We start from the raw sequence: 14208 nt of genomic DNA, 5'->3' as shown, positions 1-14208 counted from the left end.
TGGGGTCTCCTTCTGTTTTAGATGGTCTAACTATATTTATTAACTTCTTTTCCATTATCCTTTAGCCTGAGCTATCGTAATGCCTCTTGTTGTCTTTATTATTTCACTTACTGACCTCCATTCTGTATTTTTTCCACCACACTATTACTAATTTCTGGCTCACTCTAATTCTTTTACTCCCATTCCACCATTAGCAACACTTCTCACACCATATCATCCTTCCTCCCTCACCACCTCAAAAGTACAGTGTGATTTTAAAAATAGTTCATTATATTTTCATAGTAGGCCTATCCAAAGACTGAGGTTGCTTCTGCAGATAGTATTTTTTTTAAATGACGCTTTTTTTTTTTACATTTCCTTATTTATTATGTATAGTGTTCTGTCAGAGCACCAGATCTCATTATAGATGGTTATGAGCTACCACGTAGTTGCTAGGAATTGAACTCAGAACTTCTGGAAGAGCAGCCAGTGGTCTCAATTTCTGAGCCATATCTCCAGCCCCTCCCTGAAGATAGTATTTTATTTCTTGGAGTCATAGAGGACCAATCGTGACTCTCTGAGTACATTGGATATAATTATTGAGCTATAGTCACAGTCTTGCAAAAATGGAAACCCAATTTTACTACGACCCCCTCCTACTATAACACTGCAAATTACTTCTGTGCAAATAATACAGGTGATTTTTAAAAATCCAAGCAATGACACATCGCCTGGTGGCCATGTCCCAGTGCAGAATTACAAGAAACATGAGAAATCAATGCTGTGTGATTCTTCCAAAATTGTTGATACCACAGTAATCATATTTAATATGAGAAAGTTAGATGAAATCCAAAGGATGTAAAGAATTACTCATAAGAATGTTCAATAAAAATAAAAAGACTCAAATTCCTAAATGAATCCAAATAAAATACTAGTTCAATGAAAAATAAAGCCAATATAAGGCATGAAACTGGAATTCAATAAAAATAAATATTTATAAAATACTTCAAAATATTGAAAATGAAAAGTTTAATAAGTCAGAAAACACCTTAGACTACCTCATCAATAGAATGACTAGAGTAGAAAAGATAGACACTTGAATGTAACGAGGATGCATAAAACATCCAGAAAGTGACAGACACATTAATAAGAAAGTGTGACCAGGGCAGAAGAGAGCTACATGACATGACTGAATTATATTTGCAAGTCATAATCATAGAAGAAGAAATACAAGCTAAAAGAAGAGAAAACACAATAACATTAGAACAGGAAATTCTCTAAATCCAGTGAAAGAGATGTGGGAGGGATTTAGGATATCAAATAGACAAGATCTAGGAAAAACCTTCTGCACATCATATTTCAGCTAAACTACTGGTATGCAAAACAAAGAAACTGAAAACTGCAGAGAGAAATACCAGTTACCTGCAAAGAAAAACCCACCATCAAAACAAATAAAAGAAGACTGAACTACTTTTGACTCATAGCATAGGAAAAACTGTAAATTCACAGAAAGAAAGATGAAAGAACTCATGGCATTGTATAACACACTATTGCATAATGAATGGGTCACTGAAAAACAAATCAGCAAAGAACTAAAAGATTCTAAGTGAGAAAGGGAAACAACATGACAGAACTTGTGAGATGTGATGAAAACTTCTCTCAGGGAAATTATGGATATGAAGGGAAAGAACAGGGCCCAAAGATACTGCGTGAAAAACCTAAAAACAAACAAAACACCACAGAAGTAAACAAAACAAGAAATCTCAAGGAACTTCATGATATACCTCAAGGGCAAGCCTACCCCCAAATCACTAGACAGAAAGAAATAATGACAGTGGCAGAAACAGATTAAATAGAAACAATAAGAACAGTGAAAAGAACAAATGACACAAAGACCAGATTCTTTGCAAAGTTAAACATGATTTATAAACCCTTAGCCAAACTAAAGCAAAGAAGAGGAGAACCAAATTAAGAAAATTACAGACAGAAAGGGAAAAATACCAGTAAAATTTGGAGAATTATTAAGGCGTACTTTGAAAACCTATGTTTTAATAAGCCTGGAGCCATTTGTAAAATAAACTAGGAGTACAGGAAAAAAATTAAACAGATTTATAGCAAGCTATAAGATTGAAGCAGTAACAAAAAGTATTGTCCTCCTCCATGTACCAAAAGACAGACTCAGATGGATTCATGACTGAATTCTACCAGACCTTCAGAAGACCTGACACCAGTGCTGCACAGACTCCTTTATAAAACAAAGGCAGGGGCATTGTAAAGGATGGGGAGATTCATAGCTTCAGAATGGCCGTTCTGACTGTATAAAGAAGGTCACTATAATACAGTGAGGTTGGAACTGGCTCTGTGTTTGTTTAGTGGATACCTTAATCTAGCTGTGTGATGGTTTCATTTGTGAGTTTATTACAATAAACTGATTTAATAGAATGAAAGAAAAAGAAATGAGTTACCGTGTCTTTGTTCCCAGTGATGCTCTATCAGTGTCTTTTGGACCAAACCTTTATTATTTAACTAAATGCCATTTTTTTCTTTAGGAGTCAATACTATGGACCACAATTACCTTTTATTTTATGATTTCTTAGAAAGAAAACCAATAGAGAATTCCATAGTGAACTTTTTCCTTTTCCTTTTTTTTTTTTTTCTTCTTTCAAGACAGGGTTTCTCTATGTAGCCTTGGCTGTCCTGGAACTCTCTCTGTAGACAAAGCTGGCCTAGTAGTCAGAGCTCTACATCTGGAGTGCTGGGATTAAAGCTGTGCACCACCAAGCACCCAGCTTCCATGGCGAATGTTGTGTGAGGGAGAGTACAGCTAGACACAGGCTGTGTCAAGACTGGGTGAACTTGTAGTTTCCAATTCCTGTTGAGTGTTACAGAAGACAGGAGGCCCTTCTGCCCGGCAACCCCACTGCGATTCCGTTTCCCTGCTGTGTGGGTTGGCAATAGGAGCTCTTGAACTATTCTCAGCTTACTCGGGGTTTCCCTTTGGAGTTAAGCTCCTCTCCTTTCAGAGTGATGAAACAAAACTCTGGTGACTGAGCACTGGGTTTATCGCTTTATTTCTTGCTTAATCATCTCTGTCTAGTTTGTTCCCAGTTGCTTTACAAGGCCTTCTATACCTGCTTGCCTATGAAGTGCATATCAAGGAAGCATGCAAAAATGCTGAGCAAGTGGCCCGGATGCCATTTTGAAGAATACAGGGCTGCTGCTACACACAGGAGGCCTCTAGGAGCAGGATGGTTATTGCTACTCAGTACTCTATTGCTCCTCAGGAAATCCAACTTCAGGATTCAAAAGCTAGACTCATAAAAAGAATCAGAGGTACCCAAGTACACCTTTTAGCAAGAGTCTGGTCCTTATTTGCCCATTTAGAATACAGATCCAGAGACCCACCGCCAAATAATAGGCAGAGCTCGGGAGTCTTATGAAAGAGTTGGGGGTAGGAATGAGGGAGCCAGAGTGATCAAGAGCACCACAAGAAGGACCTACAGAGCCAACTAACCTGGTTTGCACAAGTGATTCCTATAAGGCTCCGCTCACCCTGACTTTACCTGGGTGTCAGTCTTCTTTCATGCACCAGCCTGTACAACTCCTGCTTTGCTTATGGTGTAATCTTATTCTCTCTTTGCAGTAACCTGAGTCCCCAAATCCAGGAGCCATTTTTATAATTAAACTTTTGGATCTCCCACAAATAATGTAGGAAAAAATATAGTGCAAGAAAACAAAACTTTTTATCTCCCTTATATTTTAGGCAAGTATAGTTTATTGGTATAGGACATTTTGGGACTACAGAATAAATTAATATTTAATGCAACAACCACTAACAATCAACAGGTTACAAAGTTGTGGGCAAATCTTTCCTGCAAGCAGGTGCCTCTGACAAAAAACAAAAGTGGAGTAGACTATGGATGTTACTGTAAATCGATGGGACACATTTTCACTTATGCCTGTTAAGACAAATCTCATTATTGTACAATCATACCTTGCACAGGTATGAAAATAAGGTACCATTTAGTAAGCATGTAGTAGTACTTCAAGACTGAAGGTGTGCCCATTTGGTACACATATGGGTGACACTGCAAACAGAATTGCTTTTCTGGAAGATATACCGTAAACACGTCGTACTGAGCAGATTACAAAGCTCACTAGTTAAGAATATGGGCAAAGTAAGGTATTTATAAATTCTCCTGACAGGAATACTCCTGCACTCAAATTTACCTACACTGACAAATGAAAGGCTAGGAAATGTTAAGATCACCACGTTGAGCATGTCCTCACGCAAATGCCACAAGCATGGTCTGTAGATCGACTGGGAATACTTACAAAATTCTTAGCTCTTTTAGGACACGGGGCTCAAAGTTTCAAATTTCTAAACTCTTCATCTCTCATTGGCGAGTTTATAATCTCATGCCTGGGAAATGTTCAGGATACTACAATGCAGCTTATAGTATCACATTTAATATCCTTTGCTTGATAATTAATATTTGTAAATAACAATTAGCTGGTTTAAGTTGGAAATATGTTCAGAACTGTCCTTCCATGTGTTGAAAATCTATGCACTTTAGATATTGTGCATACTCTCTAATCCATTTTTTGGGATGTGAATGGTCAGATATGATGTGACTTCTGAGCTTAAGGACATATGACTCTGACCCCAATGGATTCACTGTTCCTAATAACATACTAAGGATTTATGAATATTACATCAACATTTTGAAAACTAGCTACATTTATAATATAGATGAATTATCTGGGCTTTGGGTTTTCTTTTATTTCTTTAAAAATAATTTTATTTTAATTATATGTACATGTGTGTATTTGTATGTGCATTGTGCACATAAATGCAGGTGTCCAGGAAAGCCAGACGAAGGTGTCAGGTGTACTGGAGGCATAGTTATAGAAGGCTGTGAGGTGCCTTATATGGATGCTGGGAACTGAACTTGGGTCCTCTAGAACAGCAACAAACACTTTAAGTGCTGAACTCTCTCTCTAGGCCAGGGGTTTGGTTTTCTTTAAAGTATCTATGAAAAACAGTAAACTATAATATCCAAAACCACCTAGCCATCTTTCCCTCTCCTCTTCCTCATCTTTAAAGCTAGTTTTAAGGAACTATATCAAACAGCCTCCAAATCATGCTCTAAGGCTTTTCAGCCTTCCTAATGCTGAGACCCTTTAACACATTTCCTCCTGTGGTGACCACAAACCATAAAATTATCGCATTGATTCTCTTTTGTTTTGTTTTGTTTTCTGTTTTTTTAAAGATTTATTTATTATTTATTGTATATGAGTGTTTTATCTGCAGAAGAAGGCATCAGATCATATTATAGATGGTTGTGAGCCACCATGTGGTTGCTGGGAATTGAACTCAGGACTTCTGGAAGAGCAGGTGGTGCTCTAAACCACTGAGCCATCTCTCCAGCCCATCTCATTGATTCTTTATAAAGGTAATTTTACTACTGTCATGAATTATAATGTAAATATATGATATATAGGATATCTAATATACAACCTCCCAAAAGGGTCAGGATCCACAGGTTGAGAAGCCCTGCTCTAAGGGCTTTTGTCCTTTAAGTTTATCACAGTATGGGGCTGTCCTCTCAGCCTTAGGTCCCCACACTCCAGAACAAAACCATCCAATTATAATTCATTAACCATTAGGATTTGTCAAAGTTATAACTTGTCAAATTCTTGAGAGAAAAAAAAAAAACAACAACCCTAAAACGTAGGGTGCCATGCTGGTTAGTTTTTTTGTCACTTTACACAAACAAGCATCACTTGCAAAGCAGGAACCTCAACTGAAGAACTGTCTCCATCAGATTGGTCTGTGGGCACATCTGTGAGGGATCCGCTTGGTTCATAATTGATATGGGAGGAGCCCAGCCCACGGTGGGTGGTGCCACCCCAGGCAGGTGGTCAAATTCATGAATGTGAGAGGGAGAAGGATGAGAGGGATCAGAGGAAGGAGAGGTGGGAGGACTTAACCTAACTATCTTTTAATGATGATAGTGATGATGATGGGGATGATGATGATGATGGTGGTGATGATGGTGATGAGGATGATGACCAGAAGAAAGCAAGATGAGCAAGTCAGGGAACAGCATTCATCTATACTCTGCTTAGTTCCTGCCTCCAGGTTCCACCTAGAACTCTGCATCTGACTTTTTCCCCTTGCAGACTTTAGACCTGTTAATCACCCCAATTTTTTTCTCCCCTAAGTTGCCTTTGGTCATGGTATTTGTCCTAGCAAGCAGAAACCAAAGTAGGACAGGCTCCACCAATTAATGGGAAATTTTCAGAAAAGCGGGAAGACTTGTCTGTCTGCCTGTCTGCCTGTCTGTTTTCTGGACCCTTACTCGATTTTTATACACATAACTAACAAGAATCATAACCTCACAGGCACATCCTGGATGTTCATGTCTGAAATAGCAGCAAGTATGACAATAGCTTCAGCCTGTGTTACTGGAAGAGTGCAGATGCAAGGGAGCACACCTCAGCTCTACGACCTTTCCTAAGACTTCAGCAAATGACATTTCCCTGTGTCAAAGGCAGGCAGCCCAACAGCAACACAAACAAACATCAGGAATAGCTCTGGGTCACTTGACTTTTATGGAAGGGATTCCTCCTGACCTCGGGTGGCAACAGTAACTGTTTACTGCACTTTACAAACTGCTGGGGAGTTCCTAACACACTGTACTGGCATTGCCTGCAGGGACGCCCTCACGCTCTGCAGAGTAGAAGTGACTTTGTATTCTCAAACACTGTGTGTAACTACACAGTATTGGAACACAGCTACCTCAGTCACCAGGATACAGTTCCTTTATTAATTTCTCTTGCAATAAATCAGTTTTTAAATTCATATTTCAAACAAATGCAGAATAGAGTTATGTTTTCATGTAGTTTATACCACACTCATACAAAATGCCATAATATGTATCTATTTACCTAGTGAAATAAACTATATAAAATGTATATAATGTGAAATAAATGAAACAAAACATCCAAACCATTATCACTATAATTTAAATAGGTACTTATAATTGTAGGATCACAGACTTCCTACCGCTATATATATTTTGTGTATATAAATATGTATGTACATAGTATTTTTCAGTTTATTTATTTACATTCAAATTAATTTAATTGCACCATCATAAAATTAGTAAGCACTAATCAGAACTAAGGAAGAAAGTGAAAGTCAAAGACAAGCATGGGCAAAAGTGATTTACAGCTCCTCATTAAATGAATGTGTTTAACATTTATTCACTGCAAAGGTTTTCCATAAGGCTATTTACAGTTTGTTTAGACATCACTGACTGCATGTCCTAGCCCACACTGTTAAGCAGGCTTTGCCATGCCTGCACACAGGTGTCTGCTTCTGATTAGAGCAACGACAGTTAATAATGAGACGTAACAACAGGGAGGAGAACAAGAGCTTAAGCCGGGAGAAAATGTGAGGCTCTGAAAAGCATTTAAAGAAAATTCACCTACCAGCTCTACTCGTCCGAAGCCTCCAACTCCAAGGGTGTCGATGATGTTGAAGTCAGACAGCTTCAGGTTGGCGAAGAAGGCGGCTTCGGCTTCATATCTGGATTTTTTGATGTGAAAAAATGGAAATTTCTTAGATGTGCAAACACGAGTACCACGTGTGAGTGTACTGGAGTGGCCTGACTGTGGCACGGTCTTTACCCGCCTCAATTCCATTTCGCTTTTAGAGTCTGTTTCCTCACACTCATAACTTTTTTGGTCCCAGCTGTACAGAGCAAGATAGACTTGCACTTGTTTTTCAGAGGAGAAAAATACAGAGTATCCAGTGCATGCCGGTCAAGGGACTGATTAAATCAGTCACATCTTGGTGTTTTTTCTACGCGTCTTCTTGTGAGTGTGGATTGTTTGAGTTACTCTCTTTTGGGTTTGTTTTGGAGTTTCGAGGTTTGCCTGGTTTTGTTTTTGCTGTTCAGGTTTTAAATAGCAAATTTTCATTAGTTTCCCTTAGTCACAGATTGTCAGTGTCTTCCTTCTACCGCAAGATCCAGAGACAAGTGGGGGGTGTCTCTGGAGTGCAAGCACAGCCAGGTTTTAGGAAAAACAGATCCGAAAAGCTGAGGATTGAGGTACAAATGCGAAATGGATGCACCCAGGAGTATTGTTCACATCTCTAATAAAGGCCCTTCCTCTGCTAACATCTATTCACTGACGCCCTGCTAACAATCCCAGTGCCTTTAGGTTTGCAAGTTTCTTATATGAGTGGCGAGAAGCATGGACTAGCATCCAAGTCTAACTGCACACGTGTCAATCTCACACAGGCAAGAGGCCAAAATGTGCTTCTACCCAATGAGAAGACTGAGTATGACTTGCTTAAAATATCTCCTGGGTAAAGGCCCTGCTATTTTTAGAAAGGGCAGGAAGGCTTAAAGTGAAGATGATCAACCCACTGACTAAAGCCAGGTCAGGAGCGTTGCTCAGCTGTCTCGAAATTGAAGCATTGATATCACTCTGTATGACCCTTGACCTTCAGGCCAACAGGATTCAATCTAGTCCTGTACTATGCACAGACATGAAGACCATATTTGAGGAAATGGTACGTACACAGTGTGTGCAATGCTTATTCTTAACCCAATCCCAGCACCTTTGGGTGTTGCACTCTGTGGCATTTCTACTACAATCAAACACACCTTTAAACCTTATACTGCAAAGCACATGAAATAGCTTCTTAGACAAGCTTTCAACGCTCTTCAATTTACGATTACAGTCATATCTTTTCAATAAGTCCCTCATTGGCAGACAACTCAGAGCGGATGAAAACAAGCAGAAAAACACTAGTCTTTATTTGCGTATTGTGTGACTTCAATAACTTTGAGTGGACCTTTATAAACAAAGCTGGTGAATCCAAGAGCATTTGCAGATTTCCCTCATGAACTACACAACCCAAAGGTCGCCAGAGCAGTTCAGGGCCTGATGAGCTGGAATGGAGCATAAGGGGCGCAGGCGCATTTCTAACATTCCGAATGCAGGCTGCTTTTGGAAAGTTAAAACTCCATCCCAGTTAACGTGGCAGCACCAGAGCTGACTCCAACAGGTGCTTAAAAAGGACATCTGCTGAGCTCTGACTCCTGAGGGTTTATATATACTCAAGTATTTCCTGGTCATCTAGATAATCACATCCCTAACAGCATTTGATTTTTGTTTCTGAAAATGAAATGAAACAAACAACAAAAAAACCAAAAAAATTAATGTGGAGTCTTGAAACATTCTTACTCGTGCTATTTTATCAGCCTCAAAAAATAAACATGAAAAAGACTTGAAAGGAAAAACTGAAATAAACAAGGGCTGGTTCTGATTTCTCGTGCAGTTGCTGAGTTTTTAACGACAACACATCAGCTGTCTGCTCATTAATTAATACCTCTGCTGCTTCCCTTTGGGTTTTTGCTGTGATTTGCTTGGGCTGTGTTTTGAGACAAGGCCTTTATATATAGATCAGGCTGGCTTTAAACTCATGATACTTCCGTTTTAGGGTCTCCAGAACTCGGATTACACACGTGCACTACCAGACTTTGATAATTGATATTTTTATTAATTCAAAACAATATGATCTGGGATAAAACACTTTACTAAAATGCCATGTTAGTACTAGTAATCCCTACACGCCCGACACAGGAACATTTTGAATAGTAATGCGTTTGCTGGATGCGCAGATCCTAGGTGCAAAGAGGGCACACTCAGACTACACAATTACTGTCTTACGTCTGTTTAATTTATGGTGTTATTACTTAGACCCTTGGATAAACTCCTGACATTCAGCTTGGCCTTGTGAAGTCAGAATGAAAGGGCATCAATATGAGCACAGCGACACCCAGCTCTGTAGAACATCAAAGCTGCCTGAGCTCTTTAAACACCATTCTGAGCCTTGCTCCTCCCAAGTGAAGCAGCTATTTCCAGGGCTGGTACCCAAAGCCTCCCTCGTGAGGAACTCCCTGCGATACTGCCGCACAGCCAGAGCCGATGCACAGGCCTAACCCTTCTGACATATCCAGCTTTCTAGTAGCAGCTCCAGAGGCAGAGTGCAGATGAAATTGGACCACATGGAGAAGCTGCTTCCCAAGGAGCCGGGGGTGGTAGAACCTGGCAAGAAGGTTTGGGCTCCTTCAGGTTTGGTTCTCCATTGTCAGGTGAACAAAGGTTCGATAATAGCTGTCAGCTTAAATGTTAACATATAAATAATTAGGGCCAGCAAGGTGGATCAGTTGGTGACAGTGTTTGCAAAACTAACCTGACAACCTGAGTTTAATTTTAAGAACCCACGTTGAAAGGAGAGAACCAGCTTCTAAAAGTTGTCTGCCCTTTGACTCCCACACATTAAGTATCTATATTTATCCTGGACACTCTCTCTCCTCTGTCGCTGTCTTTGTCTCTCTCTCTCTCTGTCTGTCTCTCTGTCTCTGTCTCTCTGTCTCTCTCTGTCTCTCTCTCTCTCACACACACATACACACAGAGTCATAACACACACACACACACACACACACTCTTTTTTTCTCTCTCCTTCTCTCTCTTTCACACACAAACATACACACACTCACTCACATATGCACATGCATATACAAACATGCATGTATACACACATACACACATGTATATATATATATATATACACACACACACACACACATGCACATATTTTCTAAGTAGTAGACGTTTTTCCTTAGTTGTAGGAATCTATTAGCATGTACACATTTTTATGAACTAGAAGCATTGATTGGAATTACCAAAATGACTATAATCACACTTTGCTAATTTTAAAAAATTACTTTGCTAGTATTATTATGTGAATTTAAAAAGCGTTCCCTTAAAAAATTATCTTAATATTGGTGAAATGTATTTTAAGGGAGCCTTAAGATAATAGTAGTCTTAATCTTCTATTCTGTTTCTATTTGTGCCAGGGGCTAATGCTTGCACAATTCAAACAACAGAGAGGTGGCTTTTCTTTTCCAACCCAGGAAACACTTTGAGTTGCTTAATATGTTAGAAGTGGACAATTTTTCCCTCTCATTTAGACTTATTAAGGAGCAATGCCTTCATCACAGGGGCTTTTCATACTCCCCTTCTTAATGAACAACCTTAAAACATGAACAAGGGCATGTGCAGGGATTCCTGAAGATGCTCAATTATGATTTAAAAATTTTTTCTTTATTGTCTACAGTAGGAGCGATACATCAATTGTTTGAAATTATCAGTGATCTTCTAATTTCTTTATAGAGTTGATAAAGTTTGAATGGGAAAGAAACTAAGTTATTGACATATTAAATAACCCTTTTTCATCAAAGCTCAACTGAGTTTCCAATCCATGTTTTTAATTAACCTGCGGTGGGGAGGCTGGGGTACAAGGAATTAAGTATGGTAATGTATTCATCAGTTGAACAGTGTTTATGGAAGGGCAGTTGGCAAGTGTTTAATAAAAATTCATTTCAGTAATATGTACAACCCTCAACATCTGGTTGCTTACACTATAACAGGGATATAATATATATATATATATATATATATTCTCTAATTGCTCTTAAGTTAGTGTGAACCAGTAGCTTAAATATTATGTTAACATAGTAATGGGATAGACTTATGGGTATGTTTTTTCCAGAAAAGTATAAACACTGGCATATACATTTCAGTTATAACTGTATGAAGCATATAAACCCATAAATAGATTAATAAAATACAAGTAGGGCTTAGAGTGTGGCTTAGAGATAGAACATTTGCTTAGCAAGTGTGAGAGCATGATTTCAATTCCCACCAAACATTTAAATTGAGCAAGAAAAACTAACAGACAAAAAGAAAAAGCAAAAATTTCTATACAAGCCATTGCGTGTGTTGTGTGAGGCAAGCAAAGGGAATGTATCACTTCTCCAACATTCCTAATGATAAAATTCCCGTGGGACGATAGTGATTAGAGACAACAGAGCATTGTTCGTCCTTATAGGATATTTGTTAAACTATGGAGTGTCGTACCGTTAAGACAGCAGAAAAATAAAAAGAATTGTCTTGAATTTTATTCCCTCTTTTCATCTTTGTTTTTATGCCCCAGGGGTTCCTAAAGCAGTGAAATTGAAAAAGGGAGGGCATGGAGATGAGACTAAGACGCACATAGCGTGGACCATCTGCAGGCCTTTTACTCCAGCATCTATCTCTCCTCTTTCCACAGCCACTCGTCTGTGCTGTGTTATTGCTCCCATTTCTTTAGGAATCATATAATAGTCTTTAGATTTCCAGTTCTTCCACTGACAATAAAGCCCAGGAGTTCTTTACTAACCATAACACATGTGTCTCTTGTTCTCACATAGTACCTGTGAATCAATTACTGCCTACTTTTGAATTAAGAGAATTGGATGCTGTAGCTTATGACTTATTATTATTAAGTAGTCAATATGTCTTCCAGGATCTCAGCAACCAGATGAGTTATTCATCCAGAACCAAACTTATGGGACCTCTCATTGTATCTCTACATTAGTTATTATACTAACACAAATATTTCTACATCATTTGATAAAGCAGACAATATTATATATACTTTGAATTAAAAATGAAGTGACCAGGACATAGCAAGACGAGTAATTAAGAACCATTTTAACAAAGCAAATGTGGCCCTGTTTGTTATAGTTCACTTTATCTAGCATAAAAATTAACTTCTGAAATCTGAGCACCCAAAGAAAATAACCAAGGTCTCAGAATCTCCTAATTCACATACAAATGACTTCTACTGGCTCTGCCTGGATTCCTCTGCCCTTGAGTGCACTTGCATTGTCACTGAGTTTAGGTTTATCAGTTCTTGGGGGAAATCTACAAAAATAAAGTACCCCAGCAAACATAGACTAACTGATGACTGTATTATTTCTTATTACATATGTAGTGGCATGAGATTTAATCAGATGGCAATGCCTACTTGGGACTAACACGAGTCTTAACAGACAAAACCTCATGACTTGTAGTCCTGGCTCTTCCCATGACTCTGGCCTTCCAAGTCCTCATTTCTGTAATGTTTGCGGACCTTAGATATATTGAACACATACACCCAGGCTAATAAGCAGCCATTGTTTTCTAGTTCAAGTCAGAGCCCAAGTTCTTAAAGCATCCAGGTAAATATCTAGAAATTATCTGCCTTCACATTATGTGTGATGGGACGTCACTGGAATCTACAGATCCATTTATACAGAAATAGATTAAAAAGGGGTGAGAGATTTCAGAAATGAGATTTATATGCAGAGGACATAATCTTGGTCTATGATAAAAAACAAACTATAACATTGATCATTACTAAATGAGGACTTACTTGCATACAAAATATGTTATAGAATAGTAGTTTCTGATCTAATAGAGCTTGATGTTTTGAATAAATTGTGTGGCAAATAAATATAAAAGTAGTAAAAAAAAAATACCCAACTATGTTCACAGCAGCCTTATTTCTAATAGCCAGAAACTGGAAACAACCTAGATGTCCCTCAACTGAAGAATGTATAAAGAAACTGTGGTACATTTACACAATGGAATATTACTCAGCTATTAAAAACAAAGAAATCGTGAACTTTGCAGGCAAATGGATGGAACTACAAAAGATCATCCCGAGGTAACCCAGACCCAGAAAAACAAACATAGTATGTACTCACATATACATGGATATTAGCCACAAAGTACAGGATAACCATGCTACAACCTATAGATCCAAAGAAGACAAGGAGGGCCCAAGGGAAGATGAGGAATCTTACTCAGAAGGGGAAATAAAATAAGACATCTGAAGTAGATGCAGGGAGGGAGCTGGGCAGGAGAGGGTGTCGGGAGGGTGACAGGGTGGGGGATGGAGGTGGAGAGAGGAATGGGAGAGAGACTGGAAATTGGGGGTGGTGGGCATTTCTGAGACAGGGGAAGCTCCCAGGAGTCCGTAGTGGTGACCCTATCTAAGACTTCTAGCAGTGGGAGTGGGGTGTTAAGGGGCCTGAAGTGGCCACCTCCTATAGGCAGGCGGGACTTCCAGTGGAGGGAGGGAGACAGTACACATAAAGCCTTAGACCCCCAAATTTGTCTTGCTTACAAGAAGTGTAGGGGTAGGTAAAGATAGGGCATAGATTGAGGGGATGGAAAACTAATGACTGGCCCGACTTGAGACCCAATGCATGGGGAAAAGCCAACCCCCGACGACACTATTAATGATACTCCGCTATGCTTGCAGACAGAATC

The 14208-nt window shown here is 39.0% G+C and overlaps 1 protein-coding gene across 3 annotated transcripts in view; it reads right to left on the bottom strand.

The window, feature by feature from the left end:
* PRKG1 (protein kinase cGMP-dependent 1) overlaps positions 1-14208 on the bottom strand; it is a 1157800-nt gene that overhangs the window by 36952 nt on the left and 1106640 nt on the right. For all 3 annotated transcript variants that reach the window (XM_084764176.1, XM_084764175.1, XM_084764177.1), the window contains one exon: positions 7480-7576. In XM_084764176.1, the coding sequence (XP_084620302.1) occupies positions 7480-7576 (97 nt within the window). The remainder of the gene's footprint in view (positions 1-7479; positions 7577-14208) is intronic.

This window comes from Acomys minous (genome assembly GCF_964271855.1).
Source record: "Acomys minous genome assembly, chromosome: 2".
Taxonomy (NCBI): domain Eukaryota; kingdom Metazoa; phylum Chordata; class Mammalia; order Rodentia; family Muridae; genus Acomys; species Acomys minous.
This window is presented reverse-complemented; position numbering and strand designations above follow the sequence as displayed.